The sequence below is a fragment of the Cucurbita moschata genome, unplaced genomic scaffold (genome assembly GCF_002738365.1).
Source record: "Cucurbita moschata cultivar Rifu unplaced genomic scaffold, Cmos_1.0 Cmo_Scf00001, whole genome shotgun sequence".
Taxonomy (NCBI): Eukaryota; Viridiplantae; Streptophyta; class Magnoliopsida; order Cucurbitales; family Cucurbitaceae; genus Cucurbita; species Cucurbita moschata.
The window spans coordinates 973,225-987,341 of NW_019268517.1; the positions used below are offsets into that span (position 1 = coordinate 973,225).

The 14,117-nt window shown below is 38.0% G+C and overlaps 4 protein-coding genes and 2 long non-coding RNA genes across 12 annotated transcripts in view; 2 read left to right on the forward strand and 4 right to left on the reverse strand.

Moving 5' to 3' along the window:
- The window catches only part of LOC111447672 (OBERON-like protein), a 5,695-nt gene extending 1,021 nt beyond the window's left edge, over window positions 1–4,674 (forward strand). For 3 of the 6 annotated variants that reach the window (XM_023086955.1, XM_023086986.1, XM_023086993.1), the window contains exons 3-7: window positions 406–799; window positions 1,431–1,993; window positions 2,098–2,164; window positions 2,405–3,065; window positions 3,177–3,492. In XM_023086955.1, the coding sequence (XP_022942723.1) occupies window positions 406–799; window positions 1,431–1,993; window positions 2,098–2,164; window positions 2,405–2,835 (1,455 nt within the window). In that variant the 3' untranslated portion in view covers window positions 2,836–3,065; window positions 3,177–3,492. The other 3 variants (XM_023086971.1, XM_023086978.1, XM_023086964.1) reach the window with 3 other exon arrangements.
- Window positions 4,675–4,738: 64 nt separating this feature from the next.
- Window positions 4,739–5,734, reverse strand: LOC111447706. Its single transcript, XM_023087007.1, has one exon. The coding sequence runs from the start codon at window positions 5,389–5,391 to the stop codon at window positions 4,864–4,866; it is 528 nt and encodes a 175-aa protein (XP_022942775.1). The 5' UTR covers window positions 5,392–5,734; the 3' UTR covers window positions 4,739–4,863.
- A 586-nt stretch (window positions 5,735–6,320) lies between these two features.
- Window positions 6,321–7,663, reverse strand: LOC111448995. Its single transcript, XR_002711511.1, has 3 exons — window positions 7,310–7,663; window positions 7,163–7,226; window positions 6,321–6,683 (listed from the first exon to the last, which is right to left on the reverse strand). It is a non-coding gene; the product is annotated as an uncharacterized LOC111448995 (long non-coding RNA).
- A 115-nt stretch (window positions 7,664–7,778) lies between these two features.
- Window positions 7,779–9,879, reverse strand: LOC111449000. Its single transcript, XR_002711514.1, has 2 exons — window positions 9,765–9,879; window positions 7,779–7,867 (listed from the first exon to the last, which is right to left on the reverse strand). It is a non-coding gene; the product is annotated as an uncharacterized LOC111449000 (long non-coding RNA).
- A 239-nt stretch (window positions 9,880–10,118) lies between these two features.
- On the forward strand, window positions 10,119–12,787 carry LOC111460103 (pentatricopeptide repeat-containing protein At4g14820). Of its 2 annotated transcripts, XM_023104301.1 has the most exons (3): window positions 10,119–10,822; window positions 10,977–12,612; window positions 12,712–12,787. In XM_023104301.1, the coding sequence occupies exons 1-2, from the start codon at window positions 10,230–10,232 to the stop codon at window positions 12,562–12,564; spliced, it is 2,181 nt and encodes a 726-aa protein (XP_022960069.1). In that variant the 5' UTR covers window positions 10,119–10,229; the 3' UTR covers window positions 12,565–12,612; window positions 12,712–12,787. The 2 variants fall into 2 exon arrangements, with proteins under 2 accessions (XP_022960069.1, XP_022959359.1); XM_023103591.1 differs by lacking the exon at window positions 12,712–12,787 and having other exon boundaries at window positions 10,977–12,705.
- Window positions 12,624–14,042, reverse strand: LOC111461498. Its single transcript, XM_023105421.1, has 3 exons — window positions 13,471–14,042; window positions 13,232–13,381; window positions 12,624–13,124 (listed from the first exon to the last, which is right to left on the reverse strand). The coding sequence occupies exons 1-3, from the start codon at window positions 14,032–14,034 to the stop codon at window positions 12,834–12,836; spliced, it is 1,005 nt and encodes a 334-aa protein (XP_022961189.1). The 5' UTR covers window positions 14,035–14,042; the 3' UTR covers window positions 12,624–12,833.
- Window positions 14,043–14,117: the final 75 nt, after the last annotated feature.

Sequence of the window (14,117 nt, forward strand, 5' to 3'; positions counted from 1 at the left end):
AAAAAAAAAAAAAAAAGGGAGAAACAAGCAAATTTTTATCAACTTTACTTTCACACAGGTTTTTTGCTTTATAACATACTTTATAAAATCGTTCTTAGAAAACCAAGCAAAATTTTAATTATCTTATGTAACTAGATCTTATGTACCAAGTAAATAGCTAAATCAAATTTTTATAAGTTTTATGCTTAAGAAAGTCTTCCCTTTATCTGGTGTCATATTCCTAGGCCTCATATTTTCATGGACCTTTTGTTCTTTCCGTCCATCCCTCTAAATACCTTTTGTTTGTTCTGGAATTTGATCATAAGAGTTGAGAGTTATCTGTATGGTTTTGCTTTATGAGTTGCCTGTATCTGATGATGAATGTTAATAGCATTGTCTGTGCTTACGTTCCTCGATCATTGTTAGATGTCAAGGGATCCAGTGGAGCCTGAAGTTCTTGAGAATATAAATTGCATCACACCTAAGTTAAATAAAAGTGATCTGGTCCTTAGGCCAGTTTCTGAAGATGAAGGAGGGGAGGGTTTGCCATATGCTCCTGAAAATTGGCCCAATCCCGGTGATAACTGGAGATGGAGGGTGGGGAAGAGAGTTGCTATAACTGGCCATTTTCTGGATAGGTACCTTTATCCTCCTTGCCGTCTTGGTGTTCCTGAGAACACATCTCATAGAGGGCAGCTTCTTGCAAGCAAGCTTTCAGTTGAAAGATATATCCAGTCTGTGAACCCTAATGTAAACGTTGATGCATTTTTTGCCTCATTCTGCTGGAAGATACCAGCAAAAAAGTTGGCCTCAGCGCAAGGTTAGCTCAAGAAATTTTGCTGTTGTAGTTCCATGAACTTCATTATAAATCTCTGTTCTAGCATTCTCGGCTTGCCTCTTGTATCTGAAATGCAAGATTGATGGTTTTGTTAGATGAAAGTGAATGCGTATTAAAGCTGATATATTCCTGACGTAGAAATAATTGTCTTAAATGAAAAGGTTTCTCATGATCATGTAATGCATTGAATTTACGTTGCATTAGGTTCGTCTTTCTTGTGACAGGTAGTCTCTATTACTTTCTTTTTATAACCTCATAATAAATTCTTTCGGTTAGATCATGGCACCTAGTATTTTAGTTCAGGTAGTCTCAGAAACTATTGTCATTCCCTTTCTTACTTACTAGAATTTAGATCTTATTCGCCGGTTGGTTCTTTTTTGTTGGGATAATGGCTAACAAGCTTGACAGCTTAGGACTCTATCCATATTCTGAAATTTGCAGAATTTAGATTTGTACTATGCGTTGTAATGCATAATTATTTCTATATCATTAATTAATATGTTTGAAGAGTGTGAGTATGTGTCTGTTGCTGTACAACTGTGTCCTTGAGTTCATAATAACTGTTGTATTTTTTTTGTAAAGATCCTGATTGTAAAGTGTCATCTTATTTTAGGTGTGCGAGGAAGACAAGATCCATGCCCTCTTCCCTCAAAAGAGACGAAAGAATGCACAGCATCTGATTCCCAGATTCTGGGTTGCAAGGCTGGAAATATAAACTGTAATAGTTTATCTCTTGTAGCAAACCCATCTTTATTAAAATCAATGTCCTGTGATATTTGCTGCAGCGAATCTTGGTTTTGCCGTGATTGCTGCTGTATACTTTGTTCCAAGATTATAAACATGACCAGGAAAAGTTATAGCTATATTAAATGTGAAGCAAAGGTAGGTGATGGGGATATTTGTGGACATCATGCTCATATAAAATGTGGTCTCAAATCATATATGGCTGGGACAGTTAGGGGGAGCATTGGATTGGATGCTGAGTATTATTGTCGACGTTGTGATGCTAGAACAGATTTGGTATCACATGTTGAAACATTTTTGCAGTTATGTCTATCAACCGATTGTTGTGATGACATTGAGGAGTTCTTAGGCATTGGTTTCCGCATTTTGCGTGGTTCACGCAAAGTGAGAGCGAAGGAATTGTTGAGACATATTGAAGTGAACATTGCAAAGGTAAAACTAGAAAGTTCTACAACTACTAAATAATTTTACAATTTCTTAGGCTTATGCTACTCTGAGAACTTAACAATCTATTCGACTTTGAATGCTTGCGTCAGCTTAAAACTGGGACTTGCTTGGAAGATATATGGAAGATGGATGAAGACATCTCAGCGAATTGCACTGGTAATTTTTCTTCAAATCAAATAGCATGGTTAAGTTCCTTCTGCAGTATAAGCCTGAGAAATTGTAAAACTAGTTACCAGTGTATCATTACTTCTGCAGCAAACACTTCTTAAGAACATCGTCTCTAAATGTGGTTAGTGATATAATGTGCCAAAGATCTAGTATGCTCACCAACCATTTACGCAATCAATCTTTGATACTCTTGCCTGTTAAGAGGACGATTTTGTATCTTATACGCAGATGCAAATGGTAGCGCGAATTCTACAGAAAGTTCTCATGACACTTCAGACTCCTTTATAAGCTCAGAATGGACCATGTCCACCCCTTTCGATTATTGGACTGAATCCCTAAAACTGGAAGACGAGATTGAACAGGTTCTGCAGGCACTGAAGAGATCACAAGAGTTGGAGTACAGTTTGGCAGAAGAAAAGCTTCTGTTACATAAAAATTATCTACATAATCTATTTCTGCAACTCGGCAAGGAACAAACTGAACTCAGACCTCGAACATCATCAACTAGACAAAAGGTCTTTCAGAATAATGTAACAAATAGAGTGGATCAAATAAAACGAGAAGTAAAGAAACTGAAGAGAATGGAAAAGGTTGCTGATGGATTTGGACGAACTCCTAAAGATATCCTGAAGGAGGACTTTGGTTTTGAAGTTGATTAGACAGACATGGGCACCATTGGCCATTATGATTCATTTAGCCTTTATATAGTCAGGCTTTATCAGGTTTTTACTGTGTATCATATGGCTTCACATGAAGCGAGGATATCGAAAAGGCGTCAACTTCTCAACAAGCTGGATTCTGCAATCAAAATACCGAAACTATGGAGTTATGGAGTTACTGAAAAAGTGTAGAGTAGAGATATCTTGGTGCATTACCCTCTGTTTTCACGGTATGCCTTCAAATCAAAATTTCAATGCCATGTCTTTTTAGATTTTCTACTGACCAAACAGTTATCTGTGCTCATAATATTATTATCTTTGTTACTTTTGTATTTGAATAGATGAACAAATGAGATCAATTATGTTTTGAATTCTTGAGAACATTGGACCTCTTCTCAGATAAATTTCCTCGTCTCCACTGGTTGCTCGATGGATTGCTTGTCATTGGCTTCTAACTCAGTAAGGATCCTGTCTCTGGTTCAGGCTTCTTATCGCTGCTTGCGGAAGAGGTACTTTCTTTTGACTACAATGCTTAGAAATAAAACATAACCCCATTTATTACGTAGAAATGAGGCTTCCATCGCCATTTTGTTTAGCAGGAATTGAGAATGAACATGATTTTTGCAGCTATGGGTGACTATTCTGTTCTTTTCTTCATCATTTGGCTTCTCCTTCCCTTTCGAATGTATTTTTGTGATTGTAGTGAAAATGCAGTTTTTTGTTTAATCCAAATGCAGTTAATTTTTATGCAATCAAAGTAATTTTTATTACAAAAAAATTGATAATTAAAAACATTTTTTTAAAAATAAACATTGATTATAAAAAATTGTCTTATAAAAACTTGTATCTTTTTTTATTCCAAAAGGATTATTTCTCTAAGCCAATGCTCAATAGCCACAATAAAATGATGAAAGCTGAAAGTAATGCCGTACTCACATGGTCGGCTACAATGATAAGTCTTTTATGCTTTTGTTTGTTTGTCATACATTTTGAGGCTCCCACACAATGCTCTCATTTTATTCCTTAATTTTAATTTTAATGGTGACTCATTCATGCAGACCCGATGTATTCAAATCAAAACTCTACAACTCGAATGGTAGAGTTTTGTAGACTCTCGGAGCTCATACTATGGTGGAGGAGGTGCCGTGAAGATTTAGGAGTGTGAGTAGTATGAGCTGAAAGGCTCCCATACTGTTTGGAGGGCAGGGGGCATAGATGCCAAACAAACCAAACCTACCCCTATCTATCATCGTAGAAGCAGTTTCTAGGAAAGATTATGGTTCTTGGAGACATTATAATGATCTATAAATTCATATTTGCAGTGCTTCAATTTTCTATCCATCCTTGTGCAATACAACACACGAGTACAAATTCAAGGAGTCCAAACATGACCCACATGAACGAACATTAAAAAGACAAAGATATCAAGGAGCATTGCATGCAGGCAGTCGTTTCCCAAATGAACAGATGAACAATCAAAGGGAAAAATGGCAGATACGAAAAGGCTTAATAAAAGAAGGTTTTGTGTAAATTTTTGCGCCACATTATGGTTGTAACTTTCAAAACCATAAAGTAAGGAGCATACGAACACATAGGACCCATAAATGGACAAGAAAGAAGCAATACATTCCAAGCCAAGATTATTATCACAAGTGCTTCAGAACATGGCTAAACCACTAACAAAATGCGTTGGCAAATGGCTATCCAATAAGGAAATCAAAGCAAAGGGAGAGCATGAAAACAACATCTTCTGTGTAGAACTATCCAGTTGAGCTATCAAATGAAACCCATATTTCAAACATGGGTTACTCAACTCGAGCTGGTGTTACGTTTTTGCAAGTTCTTGTGATGGATTCATTTGATTTGGGTTTTCTTTCTAAATATCATTTAATGGGTCATGAACTGATTCAGCAATGGAAAACTAACAAGAAATCTGGAAGAACATTGATAATGATGTAGTAAATTTCCAGCACTTAGTACAGAAACCAAAAAAAAAAAAAAGAAAGAAAAAAAAGGGAAGGATTCCATTTACTGTACAAGAACAAGCCGACCTTCCATTCCATCTCTGAAGCTCCCGCTCCCATCTCCCCAGATGTCTCCTCCACCATCTTCTGAATTCTCCTCCTCATTACCCTTTGGAACAGTAACTATAAGCTCTCCGTCGACAAAGGCGGCACTCGCAAGCTCCGGCCGCGTCGTCTCCGGTAGCCGGAACCTCCACATATCCAATTCGAGCTCATCAATTGCCAATTCCAACGATTCATTTTCACGCACAACGATCTTAATTACCCCAGGATGGATTTCCACAGCATGAGCCCTTACTCGATCGCTAATTCTACCATCAGTTTCAGCAACGAATCGAAAACAATCACGATTCTCTTCCACCAAAACGTCCGCATCAGATCGAAATGGAAGCTCAAGAACCCGACTGAAGATATGTGGTAATCTACTGAGTTTCTTGTGGTTCAGAAGAGATTGATTCTCGAGAGAGCTTCTCGAATTGGGGTTATTACGAACAATTATACTACGATTCCTCGGCAATGGGTGGACCTTCATGGCGGTGGTGTTGATTGATTTCAAGCTCCTTCTTCACACTCGCACACAAATTAACAGAGGAGAGAGAAACAACAACAAGGAAATCAAAGATGCCCTAGAGGAAAAGGAAGAATCATAAAGGAATCAAACGAATTGATACGAACAAAAAACAAAATGGATGAAGAAATTAGACACAGAAATCGAATTAGAACCCTAAATTTTCAGAAATGGGGAGTGGAAAAGGGAATTGTGAGATCGAGGGATTTGAGAGAACGGGGAAACAGAATCGGAACGGAGGAAGAAGAAGGCGTTCCAGGTAGAGAAAGCAAAGGGAGGGACGAACAAAGAGCAGAGAGAATCGCTCAGCAGATATAAAGGAAAATTAAGTTTTTTTTTAAAAAAAAATTATTTATTTTTTTTAACCTTAATTTTCGATGAAATTACAAAGTCGGTCATGTTATTTTAAACAAATTCCAAGTGGATGATTTTTTAAATAAAATTAATAAATTTTTGTGTTTAATAGGTTAACATACAAGGTGCCTGATTAATTGAACAATATACCTTAATTAATCTTTAATTAAGCTTATCATTAATAGATGATAAGAGTTGTTACTTGGTTACATCAATGTTACGTCAACATTACTTCAAAATTATTAGATTTTAAAATAAAACATTCCAAATTATATATCAAGAAATTAACATATAGATGCAAATATGAGGATAAAAAAAATTATTTTATGACTTCAATAACCAAAAATTCAATAAATAAAAATTTAAACCCATTTTAAAACAAAAAAAACAAAATCATAATTAAATCAAACTTTTCACTTATTCTATACATGATTCAACTAATTAAAATATTATATCATAATTGAAAATTCAATCCCGAATTTATGAAAAACCCATGAGCATATAACCTAAACCCGGTGTTGACGAAAATAAATAACAAAAAAAAAAAGTGTTCTTGAAAAATAGAGAACAAAAAAATTCTAATGCCTACAATCATCACATGTCGAAGTTGTACTATTGAAGGTTTGGCTTTGAATTAAGAAGGAAAAAACAAAAAGGTAGGGCTTATGGGTTTTGTCTGATATCTATTGCGGCACTATGCGTGCGGTAGGGCCGCAATCATGCTTCAGATTCCCGAATTGATAAAGCTTCCATTTCTTTTTTTAATCACTCCTTTTGCTTTCATCTGCTCAGTAGAACCAAACAAATAGTTTCACCTCATGAAGATCAAAATGGATGGGTACTAACAAAGCAACAAGCATCTCCTCTGCTGTAAATATATACAAAAAGCATCTCCTCACAAGCTAAGAGAGAAGAACAAAATACGTTAGGATTAGAAAGGAGTCCGTATTGGCTAATTTAGAGGATGATAATGAGTTTATAAGTAAAGAATACATCTCATTGGTACGAGACCTTTCAGGAAACAAAAAACAAAGTCATGAGAGTTTATGATCAAAGTCGATAATATCATACCAACGTGGAGGTTCGTGATTCTTACTATATCTCACAATTGAATAAATGGTCCAAGAATGCATGACAGAGAAACTTAAATAAAAATTTGAGTTTGTATTATTGGAGAACAAGAAAATTTTTAATGTACATTTGACCATGATTCAGGAACAAGCCAGTTTCATGAAATCATTTTTCCATGTAAAGTGTTTCCAGCTTTTAATCGCAACCATAAAAAAGAAGGGAGAGAATCTCATATTAATGTAAAAACGACAAAACATGAAGTTTGTAGTTGGTTATAATAGGATAAAAAGTGATGGCAAGAGGCATTTACCATCTCTCTTGACGCGTGTTCCTAGCCGTCTTGCTTGTGTAGGGTTTTCAACATGCCACGCGGTCTGAAAAAACAAAGATTTTCCCCTCAAATACTCCGAGGATGTTAGGAAATTGAGTAACTGGAAAAGGGACGGGAGTTTCCAACCTTTAACCACTACCGCGTTCTCGAAATTTCGCTGTCCCTTCTCAACAACCACCAAAGCTACTGCCATGACCATCGTGATCGTCTCTGTAAGTGCTCTGTTGGACCGTGCACTATGGACAACCATATGGAAACGATTATAGACCATTTTTCTTTCTTGTGCTAGGGGAATGACAACACTGCACTTTGGATATGAACGTTATAAACATAAATGGTTCATGATTGCTTAATCTCTTCTTATAATGAATTGAACCTGGAATTACACATGTTCAAAGCTTTCGATGCTGACGGTGGTATCTTCTGCTACGAGACTGAGATTTGTGTGATGTCCTATGTTGAGGATTGTTGGGAGAGAATCTCAGGAGATCATGAATTTATAAGTAAGGAATACATCTCTATTGATACAATGCCTTTTAAAAAAATCAAAAGCGGAGAATTTATGTTCAAAGTGGATAATATCATACCGATTTCCAAGTCAAATGTTGGATTTCTTCTTCTCTGGCCAGTGGAACCAAAAATACAATTCAGAGGGTCTGCAATAGCCTCGGTGCCTAGCTTAGTCTGCATATAGCAAAAGTTCAAATCAGACAGAATGATAAGAGAAAACATAGTGTCCCAGCAACGATTTACTTTTAGTGTAATGATAAAACAAGCAATTGCTTTTATTTCCACGATGTTCAAATTCTTATCAAGTATGAACCTTTGCCACACATATATGCGATATGTCCATCTATTAACATAAGAAAAGCTCGTTTGACCAAAATGGTAACATAACACCTGAATCCCAGTGAATCATTCCATTTGAATACACTACATTTAATTTGTTTTGGTGCAAGGCAACTTGTTGAGAACTTGGAAAAGACTTCCCTACGTCTCTGGTAAACAGTTCTCAATTCCAGGAAATTTATAATTACAATGCCTGAGATCATGCTATATTGATGAGTTGCAGTTCACAAGTACGGGGGGAACACGTTTATTGATATTTGGACTTCCAAATTTTGAATCCAAATTCCGGCATCAATTATCCATATTAAAATTATAACAGTAAGACTACTTCTACCCGAGTTGATGCTCGATTGTGTAATGATGAAGAAAACCGCATGATTTAAAATCGAGGGATGCACACAATTATTCTTCAAACTAAATAAGAGAAACTGTAAGTATTAATCAGATGGGGACAGGAACTGAATTATTGTACTTACACGTGAAGATAATTAGCACATGAGCATAAGCGAATAAATTCAATGTGTAAGATGAAACTAAGAATGCTGAAGAGAGCAAGAGAACTTTGACTATTGCTTAAAAATATTCCTCGAAGCTAAGCAGTCCTAGGAGAAAAAAACGCATTAACATTCAAAATTAAAAAGCTCCCTCTGGCTTCTAGGTATTTTCAGCGTATCAAATTTTCAGATATGGAAGGAAGATGAACTCTGCCGCATTTTACAACATACCTACTCATGTCACACTACCTCCAACGAGGGCTCCAAATGTAAAATCTCAGACAGCCTTAGACTTGCATGTTTGGAGCAAAGTCCCTTCCTCAATGGTCAAGCTGTTCTATGTTGTACAAAATGTTAGAAACCACGTCCCCACAATGGTATGATATTATCCACTTTAAGCATAAGCTCACATGACTTTGCTTTTGGTTTCCGCATCATACCAATGGAGATGTATTCCTTACTTATAAACTATGATCATCCCCTTAATTAACTAATGTGGGACTCCCTCCCAACAATGCTCAACAATCCTCCCCTTGAACAAAGTACACTCATAGAGCCTCCTTGAGGCCTATGTAGCCCTTGAATAGCCTCCCCTTAATTGAGGCTCGATTCCTTTCTCTGGAGCCCTCGAACAAAGTACACTATTTGTTTGACACTTGAGTAACTTTTGACTACACCTTCGACGCTAGCGATTTCTTTGTTCGATACTTGAGGATTTTATTGAGATGACTAAGTTAAGGGCATAACTCTAATACCATGTTAGAAGAAACCACAGCCTCCACAATAGAATAGGATAGCGTCCACTTTGAGCATAGGCTCTCGTGGTTTTGCTTTTGATTTCCCAAAACGCTTCACTATTCTTATTTATAAACTCATCATCGTCTCTCCCTCGGAAGAATTCTCCACATAGTAGAAAAAATAAGTTAAACGAAATCGTATTTTGCATTCCAATCAACCGACGTGCTACATATTAACGCAATTCTCAGCTCGAACCAAAATAGGTTCAGCAGTTCCATCAGAGAACCAAGTCAATGCCAAAAATGAGCTCAACTTATCAAATCAAAACAAGATAAAATGAAAAAACAGATTCGTCGAGGTTCTCTTTGGATCCTTGACAACAATCATTCTAAAACTAACTTGAATATAAAGCGTAGAGGAACTTAGGTGAGTTTGATAAGGTAAAAGTTACGGAATGGAAGAGAAAGCAAAGGCGAGAATATGAGTGGAAAATGAAATACCTGTTTGGACGTGAGAGCTTGTTCAAGTTCAAATAAAGCTTCGCCCATGGCGGAGCTCCGATCACCAGACACGACGATTGAACGGAGCGAGTGAGACCTGAAATGCAAAGAAGCAAAAAAATTGCCCTGGTTAGTTGGATCGTTCTAATTTTCAATTTTATATCTAATAAATTAAAATTGGGAGTTTTAATATATTTTTTAAAAAAATTAATTAAATAATAACAAATATTCCGCGCCAATTTTTTTCTCTATTAAATTATTATATAGATTTTATTTTGGAACAAATATTTTAGATTATTAAATTTACTTTTAAAATATTTATATTAGATAATTAATCCTGATATTTCCCTCCAAACCGCCGCCATTTCTCTGCTCTGCTTTCTAGCTTCCTTCAATGGCGGCGACCTGTAAACCACTCCAAACTCAATATCTCTTCATCTTCAACTTCTAATTAACCTAAATGCAATGGAAACGCTCAGCCACACAACCTCCATCCTCCCTCTTCAACTTCCCCCATACCCCACCAAACCCAACGCTCTCTCCGCCGCTCTCTCCTCCGCCACCAGCCTCCTCCACATCAAACAAGTCCACGCTCAAATCCTCCGCTCCAAATTCGAACGCTCCGATTCCGATTCCCTTCTTTTCAAACTGATTCTTTCCTCTTGTTCTCTCTCGCCCAGCCTCGACTATGCCCTCTCTGTGTTCGATCAAATTCCTGAGCCCAAGTCCCGTTTCTGCAACAAGCTTCTGCGTGAATTATCTCGAGGTTCCGAGCCGGAGAATGCGCTTTTTGTATACGAGAAGATGAGGGCTGAGGGTCTGAGTTTGGATAGGTTCTGCTTCCCACCTCTGTTAAAAGCGGCTTCGCGGAATCTTTCCTTGAGAACTGGGATGGAGATTCATGGACTCGCGTCGAAGTTGGGATTTGGTTCAGACCCATTTGTGGAGACGGGGTTGATTAGAATGTACGCTGCCTGCAGAAGGATAATGGAAGCTCGCTTGGTGTTTGATAAAATGTCTCAGAGGGATGTCGTCACTTGGAGCATCATGATTGATGGGTATGAAACTAATTTTGTTACTCTGCATTTAGTAGTGTCCATGGATGTGGTCGAATTCTGTTAATTATACGCTTTCTTGCATTGTTATGGTTGTATCTTTCTATCTTATGATTTTGAATTCATGGTCATTTTCTCCTTACCCTCAAATATTCAGGTATTGCATAAGTGGTTATTATGATCTCGCCTTTCAACTCTTTGAAGAAATGAAGAGAACAGGCTTGGAACCAGATGAAATGATTCTTTCAACTATTCTTTCTGCTTGCGCCCGAGCTGGAAATTTGGATTTTGGAACAAAAGTACACGAGTTCATAACTAAGAAGAATATTGTCATGGATCCTCACTTACAAAGTGCTCTCATCAAGATGTATGCAAGTTGTGGCTCCACGGACTTGGCTTGGGATCTGTATGAAAAGATATCCCCTAAGAACATGGTTATTTCGACTGCCATGGTTTCTGGGCTTGCAAAAGGTGGACAGATTGGTGATGCTCGCTATGTGTTTGATCAAATGGTGGAGAAGGACTTGATATGTTGGAGTGCAATGATTTCTGGATATACTGAGAGTGATTGCCCTCAAGAGGCTCTTGTACTGTTCAAGAAAATGCAACAACTGGGAATGAAACCTGATGTAGTCACCATGTTGAGTGTCATCTCAGCTTGTGCTCATCTTGGTGCATTAGATCAAGCCAAATGGATCCAAATTTATGTTGATAAAAATGGGTTCGGCAAGGCATTGTCTATCAATAATGCACTCATTGATATGTATGCCAAATGTGGGAGTCTAGAAGGAGCGAGAGAAATCTTTGGAAAGATGCCAAAGAAAAATGTTATATCTTGGACGAGTATGATTAATGCTCTTGCAATGCATGGAGATGCTCATACTGCCCTAAGTCTATTTCATCAAATGAAAGTTGAAAACGTTGAGCCTAATTGGATCACATTTGTGGGGTTGCTTTATGCTTGTAGCCATGGAGGTCTAGTTGAGGAGGGCCAAAGAATATTCCACTCGATGATCAATGAGTATGGCATAAGTCCCAAGCACGAACATTTTGGTTGCATGGTTGACCTCTTTGGCCGTGCAAAATTGCTGAGAGAAGCTCTTGAGGTGGTAGAAGCAATGCCATTTGCTCCTAATGCTATTATTTGGGGATCCCTTATGGCTGCTTGTCAGCTCCATGGTGACACTGAGTTGGGAGAATTTGCTGCTAAACAAGTTCTCAAGCTCGAGCCAGATCACGATGGCGCCCTTGTTGTCTTATCGAACATATATGCTAAAGAAAGAAGATGGGAAGACGCTGGGGAGGTTAGAAAACTTATGAACGAGATGGGCGTTTCGAAAGAGAGAGGATGCAGTAGAATTGAATTGAACAATGAGGTGCATGAATTTCAAATGGCAGATAGAAAACACAAGCAAGCTGATCTAATATATCAAAAGTTAAATGAGGTAGTTCAAACGTTGAAGCTGGCTGGTTATACACCACAGACTAACTGTGTGCTCGTTGATTTAGACGACGAGGAAAAGAAGGAATTAGTCCTCTGGCACAGTGAGAAACTGGCATTGTGCTATGCCCTTATGAATGAAGGGTCACGCATTTGCATTATAAAGAACCTTCGGATTTGTGAGGATTGTCATGCTTTTATGAAACTAGCCTCAAAGGTGTATGCCAGAGAGATCGTCGTTCGGGACAGAACTCGGTTTCACCATTACAGAGACGGTTCGTGTTCTTGTAAAGACTACTGGTGACCAATTCTTGTTACTTTTACAGAGACGGTTCGTGTTCTTGTAAAGACGGTATGTGTTCATGTTCTCTGATATCTTTTATAAATTTCAAGCCAGAAAAAGTAACTATCAAATAGATAGAAACCTGTTTCATTGAAGTTACATTTACAGATAGTATCAACTAACATCTTGATCCTAGAGACATGACATAGGAAAGGAAATAAAGCAATTTAGCTTCCACCAAAAAGGGAGGAAGAAAGAAAGGAAACTAAAATTTTAAGACTCCATTCTCCTCATGTTGGAGTCTTAAAATCATGTGTAGTTCTAGTCTGATGAAACATGGTTTTAACATCCAAGAACAGCCAAAGCTTGTTGTTCTTCAGTCTTCTTATGACTTTTGACATCCAATGTTTGAAGAAATCTGCAGCCATTGTATTCAAGTTCGAGTTCTCTAACAATGAGCTCAGTCGATACTCGAGAACCGATGAACGAGGATTGATTTGCACAGGTGTGGCACCCCATCCTTTCTGAACCAAAGAAGTGTTCGCCTCTCGAACCACCAAATCGATCCCTCCATCAGACCACTAGGAAACAGAAAGACCAAATCATTCAGTAGTATATCATCAAGTTTTCTGTCCATTATCAGCTTTTTGGTGTTCTTAGAATTCAACTCAGAAGGTTTTGACTTCACCTGTTTAATTCTGCCTGATAGGATCGTGATCGATCGTTGCGAAAATCCGGTACGAAACAGTCCAGCAGTCTGTAGAGGCCATCCCCATAAGCTCACTGCCCCTATGGCTGATTTGTACATTGTGCACCTTGAACTTAAGAGCATTCCCTCCTACATTGGAAGCATAATGTTAAGAAAACTGAAAATAAACCCAAAAGAGAGACGATTATAAGTTGAAACCAGAGTGTTTCTAAATCTACCTGATCAATTTCCCACATGGAATCCTTGCAACTGCCATTAGAAATCTCCAAATTCACGATCCCCTGCACCTCCCACAATTTCCCATTCAAATCATGCACGAACACCGACAGCTTCGGCCTAATAACCCTAGCGATCGCACACGAAAACCCAATAGTCATCACAAAGATCAAACTCAGAACAAAAACCAACGTCAGAAATCGATGCAACGAACTTGAATCTCTTTCCTCTTCCTCAGCCTCGAATCCCAAACTCAATTTCACCGGAGATATAAAATTAGGGTACTTCATGATCCGAGACGTGCCCGATGGCGGTGTCGTCAAAATCAAAGGATTAAATGAAATCGGAGTGGCTTCAACATTAGGTCTCGAAGCAGAGAGCTTCATGAGTGAGGTTTTTTGAACACTGTAAGACATTAGGTCCAAAGTGGCGTTGATACTGTCCAAGCAAATCTTGCAGTTGCAATTCGCATCTTTCCGGCAACCTGGATAGTAACATCTGTCGCGGGCTTCCGATCGCTCGCCTTCTTCCATGGCGGTGGCGGTGGAAAAAAGTACCGTTTTCATGGCTTTCTTTATGTCTCGTCTCTCAACGAGAGGGATGGAAAGATTTAACCAGAAAAGAGAGACAGAGAAATTGAATTGCCAAC

Coding starts and splice junctions, on each gene's coding strand:
- LOC111461498 (XM_023105421.1), bottom strand. CDS start 14,034: ATGAAAACGGTACTTTTTTCCACCGCCACCGCCATGGAAGAAGGCGAG. Junction 13,382..13,470: donor CCATGTGGGAAATTGATCAG/GTAGATTTAGAA, acceptor CTTCCAATGTAG/GAGGGAATGCTCTTAAGTTC. Junction 13,125..13,231: donor TATCAGGCAGAATTAAACAG/GTGAAGTCAAAA, acceptor TCTGTTTCCTAG/TGGTCTGATGGAGGGATCGA.
- LOC111447706 (XM_023087007.1), bottom strand. CDS start 5,391: ATGAAGGTCCACCCATTGCCGAGGAATCGTAGTATAATTGTTCGTAAT.
- LOC111460103 (XM_023104301.1), top strand. CDS start 10,230: ATGGAAACGCTCAGCCACACAACCTCCATCCTCCCTCTTCAACTTCCC. Junction 10,823..10,976: donor TGGAGCATCATGATTGATGG/GTATGAAACTAA, acceptor TCAAATATTCAG/GTATTGCATAAGTGGTTATT.